Raw genomic sequence first — 18597 nt, 5'->3', positions numbered from 1 at the left:
ATTTATGTCAGGCACGGCTTGACTGTTAACTCGAGCACTTCATCGCCTCACGCACACACACACACACACACACACACACACACACACATACACGCACGCACTCACAGTCAAATCTGTCAGTGTGTAATTTTCTTTTACTCAGTGGCAAAGGTCAGCGTGTACACACATTTTCACAACAGCCTCGGGGTATAGGCTATATACTGTGTGTGTGTGTGTGTGTGTGTGTGTAGAGTTAATGAAGACCGACATGAGGACTGACATGGATGCTGAGCTTTGCTGCGCAGGGCCAGGCGATCTAACAGCAGGGATAAACTAAATATAGACAATCTCATTTAGCCTCACCCCCCCCCCCCCCGTTCTCCTTTTTTCTTCCTTATATCTGCAGACATTTTATCATGTCCCCTTTTGTTTTCTACTTCCTCCACAAACTCCATGTTGCTTCCCTGCATGTCCTTGTCCTTTCCTAATTTTTGTCCTTTCCTTCATCGCCTCCCCAAATCCCCCATTGTCAGTCCGCTTCGGACTCTTGCCTGTTTGTTTTTTTTCTCCTGAAAAGTAAAAAACAAAGAAAGATATCCAAAATACTGGATAACAGGGAGATGGGGGGGGAGAGACCGAGTTATGTAAGCGAGGCTAATCCCCTCCCAACCCCTGCATAGTGAATGAGACGGGATGACAACGGCCTCATTTCATCCGTGTGTCTCTGTATCCGCCGCAGCGTCTCCGTTTCCACCTCAATCTTTCGGTTTGATCTTCACCAGCAGGCAAGAGCTAAGATTTTAGCAAATACAGATCCGCTGACACTTCATTTCACCATCAACGGTAACATCTGATCTTTTAAAAAAAAAGCTCTTTCAAAGTGAGGAGGGAAACAGAATCGGGACATATTCATGTTAAACAAACTCAGCTGACAACAACTATAAATATTCCAGATCTTTTCTGTCATCGGCTGTCAGACATTTCTGTTGGAAAAGCAGAGCTACGGTAACAAGACGTCTTCAAATTTAATGACACAATAACCATAAACAAAGGCTTAGCTCCCACCACATGACCATCAACCCTTCTCTCCTCAACTCTAAGCCGACAGTCTGACCTCTGACCCCACCAGTGCCCCCCCTCCCCACCCAGAAACCCAGACATCCTCATCCAGAGAGGTCCGTGTGGCTCAAAGGGTCCACGAGGCCGGCTGACATCGACCCTTTCAGAGAACTATTGATCGAAACCATTTAACAAGGACACATAAGGCTTTAAGCAGCGTGCGAGTAGTTTTGTATTAAACATGTTGACATCAGCGTTTACCCTCTCCGTAAAAGAGGAGGCCAGGGGCTTCATTTTGAACGTGTACGTTAAAGAGTTTAGAGACGGTCTTAATGTGGGAAGTTCAACCACTGGAGGTCAGCAACAAACAAGATTTCAGGGCTTTTCAACTTGCCCTCAATAAACTCAAATAACAATAACATTAACACATGAAGAAACAGATATTAAAATAATTACTTTAAAATAGGAGGACAAAAATAGATAAGAACAGTAATACATATTTAGATATTATTCTGCAGGTAGAATATTCCATGAAGATACAGTATATTATGCTGTAATTAAGTTTTATTCATTAGATAATTTATACAAAAGGCTCTGTGATTGATTAGCTAAGATTAAACCAATAATAATTCTCAATACTTTTTTAAAAGTCTGCTTTTATCGGCCCCCCCGGCCCCCTCTTCTCCATTATAGTTGACATTAACATTAATCAATGTTCCTAGAATTCAGGCAAGTCAAGCTCTCTATTGTGAGCCACGCTGGCTATAATATTGTTTATTAACCCCTCTCCACCACCCACCTCTCCACCCCTCCTGCTCAGACAGGACGCTCCAGTAAACTTTGACCTACTTATGTCTTCCCTCAGTCTGGGCCAAGAGAGCTAGGGTTGTCGGGGGGGGGGGGGGGGGCAGGACCCCAAACACAGCGAGCTTGACGCTGATCTGGCCTGTTAATGATAATACTATGATATCAAAGGCTTATTTGGACAATACATCTTTTGCATGTCAAATGGCCGAGGGAAGCCGAGGGAGGCTAGAGGACACATGTGAAAGAATCACGTTGTTTAGTACATTTTAAATTCAACTGAACAGAAACACACACACACACACACACACACACTTACAGTATATCTCATGCTGAGGACTAGATTTCACTTTTCTGCTGATCGGCTAGAAGACAAAGCGCGGTGTTCATCTTTTTATCCATGCCGTGTCTCACTCAGCAGATGGACACAATCCTCCAGAACCAATTGTGCAGGATAGTGCAGAGCAGACAAAGACACAAAGCCAGACAAACACCTCCACCAAGCCTCTCTGTCAGCCCAAGTCCAGCTGAAACTGAGCAGGGTACCAGCGACAGCGTCTCGTCACAAACTGCAACCCGTGGTCTAAAATCTGCCAAATGTTTCGCAATCGCAGGCCAGCTGAGTCGGGGCGATGCGCATCTGTCAGCAATCAAATAGGAGGGATCAATTACGTAGTTTAACCGGTGCAGTGTGTGGACATGTACGCTGGGGTGATGATCCAAACTCTCTCGTGGTTCAATCTTCTGCCCCACACCGGGGGGGGGGGGGGGGGGGGGGGGGGGGTGAAGCCGGCCAAGAGGCTGGAGGAAACCTAATCTATAAATTCGACACAATCTCCAAACAACTGGGTGTCAACAGATCTTTGCTTGTGTTGTTAGCTCAGAGGAGCCGCACTGCAACATGCTGGGAAACTCACTGATTCAGTTCCGCTGAGGTAATTGTTTTGGACAAAGCCTGAAAATAATGTGGTGTTCAGAGAGACAAATTTATACTGGAGAGGCTCTTCCAAAAACCCAGAGGAAATTGCAGCCGAGTCGCGACAGCGCCGAGGCTGATGAGCTTTTTGAATCAAATCAATAGTTCATGTTTTCCTTCCCTTGCTGGCACAAATCAGGCTTCCTATGGAAGCAAATGAACCAATAGCTTAATCAATGGTTTCCTTGTAAGGAAGAGGGGCTCTGAAAGAGTGGAGCTCTGATTTCAAGCCACAAGAAGAAACATGTCTCTTGACTCTTGAATGGATTTTCTCCCACGTACAAGATTGCTATCCATATAAAAAATAAAAAAATTAGATTGTTGCAGCTGCAAATCGACTTTAAACCGCTCATCTGCTAGCGGGCCTCCACTCTGGACCTAATACTGGTGTCATCCATCAATCTTGTCTTTGCGTTCATCTGCGCGCTGTGTGTGTTTATGTGTGTGTGTGTCTGCTGTTTCAGCACTGGCCATTTCAGTCCTCATACATCAACTTCTTGACAGCGGTGAAGTGACGCTTTGTGACATATGAGGCCACTTTAGCTTCTCCTCAGGAGGAGGAAGATGAGGAGGAGGAGGAGGAGGAGGAAGGCCTGGCCCGAGCTCAAATGGATGAAAACTGTTCCCCTGTGCGGGGAAGGCACACAGACAGGACGTTGCATTTTAACACAACAAGTTAACGCCACACTCGCGAGTCAAGTTAAGGTCAACCTCGCTCCCTAAACATAACGATGTAGTATTTCTTGGCTATAGTCACATTCCTTGGAAGACAGATGTTCATTCCAAAAACACGTATGCAAGTAACGACTGGAAACTGACACGCCGTCACTTGCGAGTCCAAAACTGAAGCTTGAGTTTTACGTGGATTAGGTATTGATTAAACTGTGTTATTTGACACATATTGTTCGATTGTGATGATTTCACAGTGTAAGTTTCATTGCTGTCTTTGAGGGCAAAGTGGACAAGATACGAGAGTTGAGAGAACACAATTTGATTGGCCCACTAATGGGTTTTGGGATCACTTGGCGGACTTAAGCACTTCTGGCTGTGATGAGATCTGTGCCAGAGCTCTGCCCCCTAATGTCCATTAAACACGGACTTACTCCACTCTGCATTGATTCTGACTCGTCTTGCACACTGTAGAGGCTTTCAGAGCTCATCTCCGCCTGCCATCTCCGCTATCAGATTACAACAGCAATTTAATTGACATGCAATCTACTCACGCAGGAAAACACGCTTAGAGCCTCTCTTCATGTGGAAAAGGGTTCTGCACGAGGTTGATGACCGAGGTTGGTGAGCAAGCTCACACAGCTTTTAATGGCTGCTGCCTTGGGCGGGGTGGGGGGGGGTTAAGTTGGTAAAAGTCCAAAGGGGTTAATGACAGGCTGAGACTGAGGACACCTTGACGATGACAGGAGTGGACCACCGGAGTCTGTGCAGCCACACCTCGAGGCTGATGAGCGGGCACAGCAGATGTCTGTCTGCAGAGGTCTTGCAGAACCCTCCTGTAGCTGCATATTCCTCTAATATGAATATGCTGATGTTTAGTAAGCGTAACGTTTAAGTCGACTGACACATAAAATTTGTCAACTGATCGTTTTGTTAAATCGAGTCATCTGTGAAACGGAGATGCCCCGCAAAAAAACAAACGCAAAAGCGGCACTTGTGTGTCCTTGATGCGTTTAAGGACTGATTTAAATCTGACGATAACTTGTTCTTTTTACAGCTTCTTTCTATGACAAACGGTGTATTATAACAGATTGAAAAACATGCATTGGGAGAAACGCTCAATTCGTAGTAAGATGAGTCTGCGTAATGACCAAATAACCGTGAATCAAAATATCCGCATACACACTTCATTGATTTATTTTGAGGAATTTAATATATATATATATATTTAATATATATATATAATATAAGTCCTCATTCATCAGTTTTAAGGCTGTGTACATTTTAATGATAATAAAAAGCAGATTTGTTCAAGAGATGATCTGCAGAAGAGAATTCCTGCACAGTTTCTGCAGCCTGTTAATAGGAAACAATAAGCTTGTGTAGTGTTTGGGATTTCAGCCCCTGAGTACAAGATCTGCTTCAGCTCACTGTGTGAGTTCAATAACTTGCTGGGATTGGATTTATCAATAAATCAAGACTTCAGAAATTCACTCAGATGTCGATAAATATTTAATGAGGGATGCAATGATATTATGGATTTGCTGCTGCAGCAGTCAGGGCTCCTAAAAAGCTCTAAATTGTCAGAAAGTTAAAACTTCAGCACGTGCAGCTTGTTTAGTAATCCATCAGAGAAAATCAGACTCCGGAATGAACAAAGATTTTTATTTCTACAATGTCCAAAAACTATATTATATTGTAATGGGATTTTATTCTGATGTTTGATTAAATTTCATAAAAAGATGTGATTTGTTTGATAGACACGATGATTAAATAGAATATTTTATCTCAATGGAGCATGAAGAAGGGTTTAGGCTGATTCAGTCTATAACGAAGCTCGATTCAAGTCCAATAAACTCAGACTCAGCAAATTGATCTAAAACGAAGAAACGAGATGAACCTGATCATCAGATCCTGACGAGTGTTTTCTGTCTGCCTCCAGACTTTTAAGCTGTTAGTCTCATGTAAACGTGAAACCTGCTGCTCAAACAAAACAAAACACAACTGAAGAGCAAGTCGTTTTAAAAGCTAAACTTTGAAAGCTTTTTAATGCAAGGGAAGATCCGTCATTAGAAATAATCAATGGCAGACATGAAATGAATCACATTACATTTATGACACGAAAAGGGTTTTGAGGGGAAGCGCAAGACGAACCCAAGAAAACACGTCTGTTGTGTTAAGCTTTCGGGATTCGTTACATCACAATAAATTAAATATTGCTGACGTGCTTTAATGACTTACACCACCCAACGTCATCATGGGAGTGTGGCTCCTTTCAATCCCCTCGGGCTGCAGGGGCATTTTGATAATTGAGCCTTGCAGGTGTGGATCTCGGTACATACCTTTATAGTGTGGGATTTTCTTTTGCTTGTTATGTAAGAGGGCTGCAGAGTGCACAGCTGTGCCTGTGCGCACATTTACGTGCTATTTTCAGCTGAGATTATCTAATGAGCAAATTAAGCTGCAAAAGCTGCCGCCGCATTTTGGAAACTAGGCGTCTTTAATGTTTCAGCATCTCCAGAGCAAGTACTGTGCAGGATGTGCATCAGCTGCGATTGTGCTTCTGGCTGTTCTGGTGTACTAGTTTTGTTTCACACATATTTGTTGACTCAATGTAGACATGAATGGAGATGAGGTCGGTTTGTTTGACACTAGAAGCAGAAAGCTGAAGAGAATGTGGTTAATAATCATGCAAAACTTGAAAAGGTAGAAGCATGCTGAACCATGAGTTTGCACATGTTCTCGCTCCACTGCCTAACATGTGCCCCCCCCCCCCCCCCCGGGCATCCCACCCTCCTCCACCACCTGCCCCCCCCTCCACCTCTTCAGCTGCTACTATCCTGATCACATGACAGCTTGGTTATCACGTCCCACCACCACCACCAAACCCCCCTCTCTCTGCGTGCAGATAGAACAATCGTCATATGTGCGTCCCCGCGGTGGTTGTCGTAGTGTTTGCATTCAGCTTACGCCTTATGGCTGGGAGGACGCGGCGTCCAACACATCAATCAAGCTGCAGTGAGGGTGTTCACCAAAGATGAGAAGAAGATGGAGGGCATCTCGGGCATCTTTCAGCGTTGACATCTTCTCCTGTGGAGATTATTTATGGTCCAATAAGACCCTGGGCGGTTCAAGTTCAACTAGTAACTAGTAACTCCATGTATTATCTATATCCACCTTTTCTCATCTTTGCACAAAAGCAGCTGCAGATTTCAAGAGGCAAAACTAACATAGCAAGAACAGTGACATGCAAAAGCAGTTGTTTGTGTGTGGGGGTGTGTGTGTGGGGGGGCAGTGCAACCCCATTCACTGAAACAGCTGGATGGAGATAACAGAGCAATGCTTATTCTCGAGTTTCTCTCCCTCACCCCCCTCTCTCTCTCTCTCTCTCTCTCTCTCTCTCTCTCTCCCTCTCTCTCTCTCTCTCTCCACACACACAAACAATAATTCATAGCAAAAGTCACTACTTTCATTAAACTGAAGTACTATAAGTCAAACTACAACAACCAATTAATAATGTAGATTAAGCCCCGCGCAGCACTCTCGACGACAAACATAACTTAGTATCATTAACCTCCATTTTGACTTAAATGGCCATAAACAACGCTTATTTATGGGTCATTTTGCAAAAGAAATTGTCAACAGCGAGATAAAAGTGATTTTGAATGGTGGTTAGTTTACTTAACGGCAGAGTAGAGCCGCTTTAAAACCACTAACACGAACCTTGCTGTGTGTACAACAACAACAACCGAATCACTTACTCACAGGATGTTCTTCTCAGGCAACGTTTCCTCCGACAGTAAACGTGTCGAGTCCCGCGTTTTCTTCTCTTTGCCCGGTGTCAAAACTTTTTTCTTTCTGAAAAAAAAAACAGCGAGCAGCGAGTAAAACGTGTGTCTCCTTCATCCGCCGTGGCTGCTGCGGTCGGTGCTCCGGTCTCCCTACAAGCCCGTCCAGCCCCGCGGAGGCTCCGGGGACCCGCTGCCGATCGGACGCCGCTGTCCGGGCTGAGCGCGTCTGGTATCCTCACCGGCGCAGCCCGGGCTGATGCTCAGCGGGGCGGGCTCAGTCTCTTGCTCCAGAAGGCGCTCGACTGCTGATCCGCGGGAGGTTTAGGACCCGGGAGTGTGTGTAGGGGGGGTGGGGGGGGCAAGGGGGGGCCGCGACAAGCGATGAGGCAGTATTTGTCAGAGATGGGCAAAAACACATCATGTATTCAAATAAAATAAAAAGTACTGGTGCCAGAAAATAAAAAAGTACAAAACGTGAATTCTGTTCTTTAAAATATAGGAAATAGTTTTTTCTGGGTTTTCCTTTTTCTTTCAATTTGTTATAGCAGAACATTCAGGTTCAGGCTGAATGTACTCAAAGCTCTGGTGGACAAACTCAGAAGGTCAGTGTAACTAAGCAAAGCTATTAAAAGACAACAACTTCATTCACCATATTTATATTATTAACGGGACTTACATAACAGTGCAAATTTGACTTTGTATCAACATGAAAATCACATATGAATAGCATCACACGCGTTGTGTATACCATAAAAGAAACATATATAGTTTAAAACCAGTTAATAGTTGGTTGTAGAACCACATAATGCATAATATGAAACAGTCATTTATATGGGCGGCATTTGGGGAATCTAGCACTGAAACGCTGCTCAAAAGGTTTGAGCCGAAGAACTGAATAGAACTTAAACACAACACAACTCAGGTGATATCTGAGAGATGTGCTGCCCCTAAGAATAAGGGGTTACATATGGCATGAAAAAAAACTCATCCACAATCATCCGTTGGTTGAACTAATTTTCTATTTAACCAGCAAATCAGGGGAGCCGGCTGTTTACAGGTTGGCTCAACTCTCCTTTGAGCTCTCGGGTTGAGAGATTCCCGCCCGCTGCCTCCTGTCCAACACCAGAAACACAAAATCGGGTCTTCTCTTCCAACCACAAAAGGCTGCCACCTGCTTGAGTCGGCCCATGAAAGAGGAGCTTTTTGAAAGGATGAATTACCTAATTTGTTCGAAAAAATTGGTGGATTTGGTTTCGCTAAGATCTTAAAGTGCAAAAGTCCCCGTCAGTCAAAATGAGCAGCTGCAGCAGTGATGTTAATCCATTCAGAGTGTTGTGAGCAGGTGCGTTGGACTGGCCATTCACAGTACATTTACACAGATGTTTTCATGGAGAAGTTAAATCTTCCATCCCTCCGGCCTTCTGATTTTCTACCAAATCTGCAACATATTCAATGAATCGTTTTGTAATTCAGAAGTGTGGTCAGTCCACAGTGTGGAAATATAGCCTTAAAATAGGATTAAAATGAAGTGTAACTTATTTCAGGATGTCTATTATTAAAACAAGAATCATTTAAATGGTTGTGTATGCAAGAACATTGGCCCGGTGCACCATGAATTTCACTGATCCTTTTTTTTGTCCCCCACCCCACATCTGCAGCATCACATTTATAATAACATATGTCATGTGATCAGGAAACAGCTACAGTTTGCATATATTTTAAAGAAAGAGCAGCTGTAAACTATTATCTTACACTGCAGCCTCCACAGAAACACCTTAAGTCTTTGATGTGCGGCCGGCCCTCCTGCCAGAGGAAGAGGATTTTCAGGACGCCTGTCACTGCTGAACTTCCACTGACCCTCCCCTCCTCTGCGTATAAACCTTCCGATTTATATCCCGCACCAATGCCAAGTACATAACCCCCAACTTTACTCCCTTCCTGCGCATTGAGCCCTCCACATTGCTCTGCCACCATGCTTCTCTCAATGCCACTCTGTCCAATCACCTCCCTTCTCCATCTCTTCCTTCTCCTCCTTCTCTGTTCACATCCCGCCTCCCCCCCCCCCAACTCACCCTCAAACCCTTCTTCTCTCAATCCCTTTCTCCTTTAAATCGTCTCCATGGTTCATTGCAACTTTAGGCTTCGGCAGTCCACAACGCTAATGTGATTTCCAGCTGAATTGAAACGTGCAAATCTGCTGCGAGCTCTCCGTTTCCCCAGTGGCTTCCTCCTGGAGTCGACTTCACTAGACGGGGGAGGCTGGAGATCTTTCTTCACTGAACTGCACAAGATTCAAGTTAAACATTTTCTTGGCTTCATGTTATTTTTCCAACATCACACAAAAAAACAGTTTATTGTCTTCTGACACAATATGAAAAATGTGTGTTTGTGTGCTGTTGCAGCTGTGTGTGTGTGTGTGTGTGTGTGTGTGTGTGTGTGCTCGAGTGTCCATTCTAAATGCAGTTCTTGCCCTCGGCAGCTTGTGACGTCCAAGAGAAGACTGTTTATTTCATAATCACTGATACGAGGTCCTGCTCATCCAATCGTGTCATATTTTTGTCTAGAATGTGTATTTTTAGCAAGTGTTGGCAATGTTTGTTTTAAACCACTTTGGTGCCGATTTGAATTTCTGAACAACTGTTGTGTGTGTTGCAATGAGATTCGGCACAAATGGTCACCAGAGGATGAACTCTAACTTTGGGGATCTTCTGACTGCCGTGTAGCTCAGCGCTGTGTTTACGTTGGTGGTTCAATATTTATGATCTACAGAGGATTAAATGCAATACCATTGACAATCTGTTAACTTTACCTCTATTGTCATCATTGAAGCAAAATGTGAATTAGTTTCTGACCAAATACCTGAATAACCATCTTCAGCTGTAATGTCGTTTAAAGGTTAATCAGTAATTATAAGCAAACTAACACACTAAACTACGATGGTGAAAAGATTATGAATATTTGGGTGTCAGCATATGACAAAATAAGAAATATTGCATTGCATTTTGAATTATTTCAGAAATTAAATTCAATGACAACACATTTTTATGATATGATGTTGTGTGAAATGCCAAAAAACAAAAAGATACCATTATATACAAACTACTCCACGGTTACACAACGAGGCTGTGTCTCATTTAGCTTCAAAATGTACAAGAGAAGTATTTACTGATGAATTTCATATCATGGATCAAAATGTTTAAATCCCTTAAGCTTATGTTAACCACCGACCGTATTAAAGGCATCTGACCAAAAACACAGAGTTTGAGACTCCTTTTCCTGTAAATAAAACCTTTAAATGTTTCGGGCTGAGAAGCACTACACGGTGATTTGCTATAGTGCACAGACACACAGTACATATGTGCTCCACTGTGGACACACATGCTGCGTGTCCTGAAGCTCTGATACCGTGAGAACAGACGCGGGGCTCCTGGTGGGGGGATCCTGAGAAACAACTCCACCAACACATCGCAACCAACGCTCTGTGTTGCAGCTCCATAAAATAAGATGAAACAGATTAATGGAGAATTCTTCGCGCTCATGCTTCAGCAGAAATAATACATTGCGAGGCTTTGTTTGCGATCCGCTTTGGTCCGTGTGTGTCAGTCTGTGTGAATGCCGAAAGACTGGATCACATGACTCACACATGCTCTGTCCCCTCGGGGTCTTCATCCACCACCAGATACCTGTCCGGAGTGGACCCTCAGCCTCGGCATGATTCAAGTGTTTCTAAAATGAATCACAATGAGTTGTAATCATTCCTACGTGGTGCATTGTAGCATTTTTATTTTTCCACATTTAGCAATCTTTACTCATCCAAACTTAATGTTTAATGACTCATGAATTGTTTCAGGCCTTGTTCGTCAAGTAGATGAATACCAGCCGTCCAATCAACAACAAAGTTCAAAGCGCATCCGGGAGGAATCTGCCAAAAAAAAAGAACAAACGTGGGGTTTTGAATAATGCCATTATCTTTGTTTTAGCCATTTAAAAATGCACCCGGGACATGTCTGTCTCGTCCCCAATTAGAGGATCCCAATCCCAGAGCCGTACAACCGGCACCGTGTTGAGGTTTATTTACATATTTACATAATGGTCAAATGCAGCGTGGCATGAAGCACTTTATTCACTCAAATTCCAGCTCTGAGCCTCGCAAGCTCACCCATCGTTGGATGCTTTGTCTCTGATCAGAATCTGTGTGGCTGGGAAGCAGAAGAACTGGGGCAGAAAGCAGCTTCCTCTGCGTTGCGATACTGCTGTCTGCTCGAAGCTTCTCATCTCGTTGCTTGTAAGGCTAAATGACGGCTCAGTGTGTGAGTTTCTGTCTAATTCTATGACACGCTTTTCTGCTTCTGCTGCTGCTGCTGCAGCACAAACTCACTCGCACTACGCACTGGAGATGATTATTTAATACCGCTGTTCCACACGAGCTCATTAGGAGTGTGTCTGTGCGGGAAAAAAAAAACAAGCACGTTGATAATTTATTCAGTCGCCAGCCACTACTTTGATCTTTTTTATTCCCCAACGTGATGCTTGTTCATACATTTTAATCACCGTCCCACGTGTTCCTCCGTACGCTGCTAGACTGGTACTGTGGCTGAACTCTGACCAAACGCACACACACAAAACACAAAAATCTACTAATACTGCTTTAGCAATGACAACATCCAGCCATGGCCCTGCCAAATAACAACATACTTATTTTATAATGAAAAACAATATGTTTCAAAATTAAGGATATTGTTGCAAACGATGACGAAAGCATGCTTATGAATTACAATGTATCCCAAATACAGTGACTATTAAAGGAGGATTTCCATGGCAAAGAAGTCTAATAGAGGCAGAAATCACACTGGTGTGCCCAGCATTCCTTTCCCATAGTGTCTATTTGGTTTGGATGGATAAATGACTCCAGCCAATGTTGACATTTAAAGTGAAGCCGCAGTACAAGGTGTTCTGATTGCAGAAAGAAAATGGCGGTTGTCAGAGCTGTCAGTTACAATCAGCACAGGAGGATTTCTCTTTACTTTGCCGTTGTTGTTCAAAAATGATAAAGGATGATTTAAAATCATATACGTATGTGTATTTCTTTTCGCTAATGCTCCATCAACAGTCATCCCTGTGCTGCACCTCCCTGTGCCAGCTGAAAACAAACCACCCCCAGAAACTGGAACCGCGTCTCAGCCTCAACCTCCACACTCAGCACTAGTTTTTCTTTTCTCTTTTTTTTGCAGCGGCTCATTTTCCTCGCTGAGCTCAAAATGGGATGCCGAGAGCAATCCTCCTTGGATTATTTAAACAGCCACTTCAAAGGAGCCCAATTATAATCCTACATTATTGATATGGGAAAAAACCTGTGAGTAAATGTCATAGTAGCTGGAAATGAAGTGCCTATTTGGGCGTGCAGCATGTGAGCGCAGGATAAGGGTTTGAGGGTTTATTTTCTTTATGTGACATAAAACGGCACATTGAGTAAAATTATAATTTTACATCCTGTTACAACTTACAACAGTATTTATAAGCACAGATGTGCACTCACACACACAAGAGACATCTATTTGCACCTACAAACAGTGAAATATTCTCACTTCACACATTATATTTAGTATATCATAACTATTGGGTTTATTTATGCAGTTTCTTCATGCATGACAGGAACAACCATCAATATAATAAATTGCAGCTCATTAGTTGCAGTGAAGATAATTGTATTGGAACCACTATATTGTTGTGTGTATGTTCTATACTGACACCTAGTGGCGAATGTTGATGTTGAATGCGGATAGCTAGCGACTAAAATAACAGGAAGTGACATACAGGATGTGACATACAGAAGTGTGATTCAGGAAGTGATCGTGCCTTCAGTGTTAGCATCTCAGCTTACCATCTTCACAATCCTATGCCTTAAAGTCCACAAACCGGCTTCATCTGTAAGTTGACAATCATTTATAGTTATATTAAGATGTTTGGGTCAATATTTGTTAAGTTATCCTTACATAGTCATGATGATGATTTCCTGTAAATTACATACGAGTCTGTTATCACATGGTGACCACGTTTTGGCGCTAACATAAACCAAACACACAGTGCTTGTTAGTTCTGGTTTACACTAACAATCTTTAGTTTGTGACCGATGTGATTTGTACTTTCCACGCACTTACTTTTTGTATTGTGCTCTTTTCAGTTTTACAAATACTATTTTCCTGCATTAAATCCTGCCAAGCACAACACCCCGTCTGTTCATTGGAGAATGAGGTGCTGGAGAATATATGTTAAGCTGGCTGTATAGCTATAAAAACAAGAAACTTTTAGCGAGGACAGCACAGTAAAAAGATGACCACCCACCGTGGGACTTTCAAGAGGATTTCAAGATAGACAAGCTACTCCGTACCTCATCACCATGGAGACTACAGCCAAGCCAGTAGATGCTCCAGATGAATGGACAGCAAACTACTCACAAGATGGTGTCAAAACAGGTACAGCCTCCTCACACCATGGCTCTGTAAAATCACGCTCTTCACGCTCATCGACAAGCTCTAGAGTCAGCTTAGACGCAGCAAGAGCCCGAGCTAAAGCAGAAGCAGCTAAAACCAGGTTGGCCTTCACAGAAAAAGAGAGTGAACTAAAAATTGAAAGAGCTAAGCTGGAAGCCAGAATCGACTACATCAATTTACAGCGAGAAGCGGAAGCTGCTCACGCAGAAGCTGTAGTGCTGGAGAATGCAGCAGCAGATATGGATGGATCTGAGCATAACAAAGAACTAAAGTCCTTGCCCCTTCAAGAAAGTGCACTTAAAAGAACGCATGATTATGTCAGCGATCACGCCCTGCATCATTTCACACAGGCACCAACGGAGGATAAGGAAGTCTACCCCTTACATGCACTACTCTCACCCCAGCAGACCCAGTCCCTCACCATCAATAGGAGATCGATGTATCATCAAAGAGATACACAAGAGCCTCCCACAGAAGTCTTACAGCGGAGGAATTATGATCAACAGCATAATGCTCTCCCCTCAAAGTCACCCGCCTCAGACAACATAAGTCATAATGCTACAGTAACTGATCTTGCCAAATTTCTTGCTAAAAATCAGCTGGTATCCTCAGGATTGACACGGTTTGATGACCTACCTGAACACTACCAAGCTTGGAGAGAGACCTTCATCAACACAATTGAAAACCTCGAGATGTCAGCAAGTGAAGAGATGGATTTGCTGATAAAATGGCTGGGAAAGGATTCCAGTGAGCAAGCGCTTAGGATCAGGTCTGTCAACATCAGGCGACCTTCTTTGGGTCTTCAAACAATTTGGGAGAGATTAAACAAAACGTATGGCTCTCCAGAGGTCATAGAGAGAGCTCTTTTTACTAAAATAGAGAACTTCCCCAAGATCCATAACAGAGACAATAAAAAACTCCAGGAGCTAGCAGACCTATTAGTAGAGTTGGATGTGGCTAAAGGAGATGGATACTTACCAGGGCTAGCTTACCTTGACACAACAAGAGGAGTGCAGCCTATTGTGGAGAAACTTCCTGTCCATCTACAAGACAGGTGGCTGTCTCAGGGATGCAAGTACAAAAGAGAACATTGTGTTGCCTTTCCTCCTTTCTCATTTTTCCGAGAGTTTGTCTGCAGAGAAGCCGAAGACAGAAACGACCCGAGTTTCAACGTCCCCACTTTCGTTCCAACCTCTTACAAGAATGAGAAGTTGACTCATATTAAACCGGTCTCTGTACACAAGACAAGCATCTCATCCCAGGACGCAACCACCAAAACAGAAGATCTCGACAGACTGTGCCCCCTGCATAACAAGCCCCACGCACTAAAGAAATGCAGAGGTTTCAGGAGAATGATCTTAGATGACAGGAAGAAATACCTAAAAGAGAACAATATATGTTTTCGTTGCTGTGCTTCCACAACGCATCAGGCAAAGTTCTGCGAAACCCTCATAAAATGCACAGAGTGTGACAGCAACAAACATCTCTCTGCTCTTCACCCCGGCCCTCCTCCTCAGTCCCAGCCATGTTTCTTCCGTCCCTCAGAGAACGGCGGGGAGTGTGAGGAGACAATGCAGCCAGATGTCACATCACAATGTACCGAGGTTTGCGGTAAGGACTTTAAAGGCAAATCCTGCTCAAAGATCTGCATTGTGAATGTGTATCCCAGTGGTCACCGTAACCTAAAGAGAAAAATGTATGCCATTTTAGACGACCAAAGTAATGCGTCCTTAGCTAGATCTGAGTTTTATGAAATGTTCAACATCAGGGGAGAAGCAGTGTCATACACACTCAAAACCTGTGCAGGGATGGTGGAAACAGCTGGCAGAAAAGCCTGTGGATTTACCGTAGAATCTATAGATGGAAAAATGAACATGGCACTACCTACACTAACCGAGTGTAATGAAATTCCAAATAATAGGGCAGAAATCCCAACGCCAGAAGCTGCGTACCACCACCACCACCTGAGACAGATTGCGACCGAAATCCCTGCTCTTGATCCGGACGCTGCTATTTTACTACTTCTGGGTAGAGACATTGTAAGGGCCCATAAAGTTCGTAAACAGCACAATGGCCCTCACGATGCACCTTATGCACAAAAGCTAGACCTCGGGTGGGTCATAATAGGGGACGTATGCCTTGGAGGCGCCCACAAGGCTAACACAGTCAGTACCATGAAGACTTCCATCCTCGAAAATGGAAGACCAACTTGCTTTACTCCATGTGAGAATCAGATACGAGTGAAAGAAATCTATCGTATTGAAAACAAAGGCAAGAACCCACTCCTTCACAAACCCACGCCAAGTACCTCGATAATACCAGAGATGGATAGCCTCGGGAAAGCGGTGTTCTGTACAACGGAGAATGACAACTTGCTAGCTCATTCCATCGAGGATCTAGCCTTTATACAGATCATGGAACGAGAGTTGTCACAGGACGACACAAACAGCTGGGTCGCTCCGCTCCCTTTCCGTCAGCCACGAAGACGTCTCCCTAACAACAGAGACTATGCTCACGGCCGTCTGATGTCACTGCGACGGACGCTGCAGAAGAAACCTGGAATGAAAGAACATTTCACTGAATTCATGCAGAAAATGCTTGACAATAAGCATGCAGAGCTTGCACCACCACTCAAAGAAGGGGTAGAATGCTGGTACCTCCCTACCTTTGGCGTGTACCACCCTCAAAAGCCTGACCAGATTCGTGTGGTATTTGATTCCAGTGCACAGTGTGATGGAATCTCACTGAATGATGTGTTGCTTTCTGGACCAGACCTTAACAATAGCCTCATTGGAGTGCTTCTCAGATTCAGAAGAGAACCTGTTGCAGTAACAGCAGACATACGACAAATGTTTTACTGTTTTTCAGTGCGTGAAGATTGCAGGGACTTTCTACGGTTCTTGTGGTTCAGGGAAAATGATCTCAACCAGGACGTGGTCGAGTACCGAATGCGAGTTCATGTTTTTGGGAACAGCCCATCACCGGCAGTGGCGATCTTTGCTCTGAGGCGAGCGGCAAAGCACCAAGAGGAATGCTACGGCAGTGATGCGAGACACTTTGTTGAGAGAGATTTTTATGTCGACGACGGTCTTAAATCATTTTCAACTGAAGCTGAGGCCATCGAAGTCGTACGTCGCACACAGAGAATGTTGGCTGAGTCAAACATCATGCTGCACAAGATCGCCTCAAATCGAACAGAGGTCATGAATGCATTTCCAGCAGAAGAAAGAGCAAAGGATATCAAAGACCTCGACCTTTCCACCGACGACTTGCCTGTTCAACGGAGCCTGGGAGTCAGCTGGAATATAATGTCGGACACTTTCACTTTCCATGTTCCCGAAGGTAAAAAACCGTTCACACGTCGAGGGGTGCTGTCAACAGTGAACAGTCTGTTTGATCCACTGGGTTTTTTGGCTCCCGTCACCATTGAAGGCAGACTTATACTCAGAGAGCTTTCGACTCAAGACACAGAATGGGACACATGTCTCCCTGAGGACAAATCAGAAGTTTGGAGAAAATGGCAGGAATCACTTTCTACACTGAATGAGGTACATATCCCACGCACATATGCGTCTTTCTCAATTTCCAAAGCGCAGAAAACAGAACTGTGCGTCTTTTCAGATGCCTCTGTGAAAGCAATATCAGCAGTGGCTTACCTGAAGGTTACAAATGAACATGGTCACAGTGAAGTCGGCTTCGTCTTTGGTAAGTCCAAACTAGCTCCCCAGCCTGAACTGACAATACCCAGGTTAGAGTTATGTGCAGCTGTATTAGCTGTTGAGGTTGCAGAACTAGTCATCAAAGAGATGGACCTGAAAGTAGATACAATCCAATTCTACACAGACAGCAGAGTTGTGCTAGGATACATACATAACGAGAGAAGAAGATTCTATGTCTATGTAAGTAATCGTGTGCAGCGTATTCGACAGTCATCACGGCCAGAGCAGTGGAGTTATGTTCCTTCTGAGTCAAATCCAGCGGATCATGGGTCCCGTTCTGTTACAGCAGCCAAACTCAGAGACACCACATGGCTGACTGGTCCAGCTTTCTTGACCGGGAAAGGTTCAGTGGCTGACACAGAAGAAAAGACAACATACGTCCTTGTGGAACCAGATTCTGATGTTGAGATTCGATCTAGCATTACATCCCTTGCCACAAAAGTGAAGGAAGACAAACTGGGTTCGAAAAGGTTTGAGCATTTTTCCAAGTGGAGCTCACTCACCAAAGCAGTAGCTCGCCTCTGTCACATAGTTCAATGCTTCTCTCTCCCATCAAACACTCACGGCTGTGCCGGATGGCACATGTGCAAGAAGGGGTTGGCAGTTGCTGACATTACCAAAGCAGAACATGTCATCATAAAGTGTGTGCAACAAGAAAGCTATGCAGAAGAGTTGAAATGCATTAAGTCGAACTCTGACCTCTCTAAAACGAGTCCCCTCTACAGACTTCGGCCAGTCGTTGACGATGACGGGCTTCTGAGAATAGGTGGACGTGTCGATCAGGCACAGCTTGAAAAATCTGAAGCACATCCCATCATTATCCCAAGCCGTAACCACATCGCAACTCTGCTCGTACGCCACTATCATGAACGCGTGAAACACCAAGGAAGACACTTCACTGAAGGTGCAATCCGTGCCAGCGGTCTGTGGATAGTAGGAGGAAAACGTCTTATCAGCAGCTGTATTCACATGTGTGTCACATGCAAAAAACTGCGAGGAAGAGTGGAACAGCAACAAATGTCTGAGCTACCTGTTGAACGTCTCCAAGTTGACCCCCCATTTTCCTATGTGGGCCTTGACGTTTTTGGGCCTTGGGAAGTAATTACACG

At 44.1% G+C, this 18597-nt stretch overlaps 2 protein-coding genes across 4 annotated transcripts in view; one reads left to right on the top strand and one right to left on the bottom strand.

Moving 5' to 3' along the window:
• The window catches only part of lzts2a (leucine zipper, putative tumor suppressor 2a), a 30195-nt gene extending 22599 nt beyond the window's left edge, over positions 1 to 7596 (bottom strand). The window contains exons 1-2 of one of the 3 annotated variants that reach the window (XM_062566440.1): positions 7249 to 7596; positions 6458 to 6577 (exon numbers count right to left, since the gene is read on the bottom strand). The gene's annotated coding sequence lies outside the window, so the exon portion shown is untranslated. The remainder of the gene's footprint in view (positions 1 to 6457; positions 6578 to 7248) is intronic. The other 2 variants (XM_037465270.2, XM_037465272.2) reach the window with 2 other exon arrangements.
• Positions 7597 to 12990: 5394 nt separating this feature from the next.
• LOC119214058 (uncharacterized) lies at positions 12991 to 18248 on the top strand. The gene is made up of 4 exons (XM_062566716.1): positions 12991 to 13205; positions 13460 to 17252; positions 17361 to 17474; positions 18214 to 18248. Exons 2-4 carry the CDS (start codon positions 13676 to 13678, stop codon positions 18246 to 18248), a joined length of 3726 nt encoding a protein of 1241 aa, XP_062422700.1. The 5' UTR covers positions 12991 to 13205; positions 13460 to 13675.
• Positions 18249 to 18597: the final 349 nt, after the last annotated feature.

This window comes from Pungitius pungitius, chromosome 13, assembly GCF_949316345.1.
Source record: "Pungitius pungitius chromosome 13, fPunPun2.1, whole genome shotgun sequence".
Taxonomy (NCBI): domain Eukaryota; kingdom Metazoa; phylum Chordata; class Actinopteri; order Perciformes; family Gasterosteidae; genus Pungitius; species Pungitius pungitius.
Note: the sequence above shows the minus strand (reverse complement) of the source record. Positions and strands in the feature narration are given on the sequence as shown.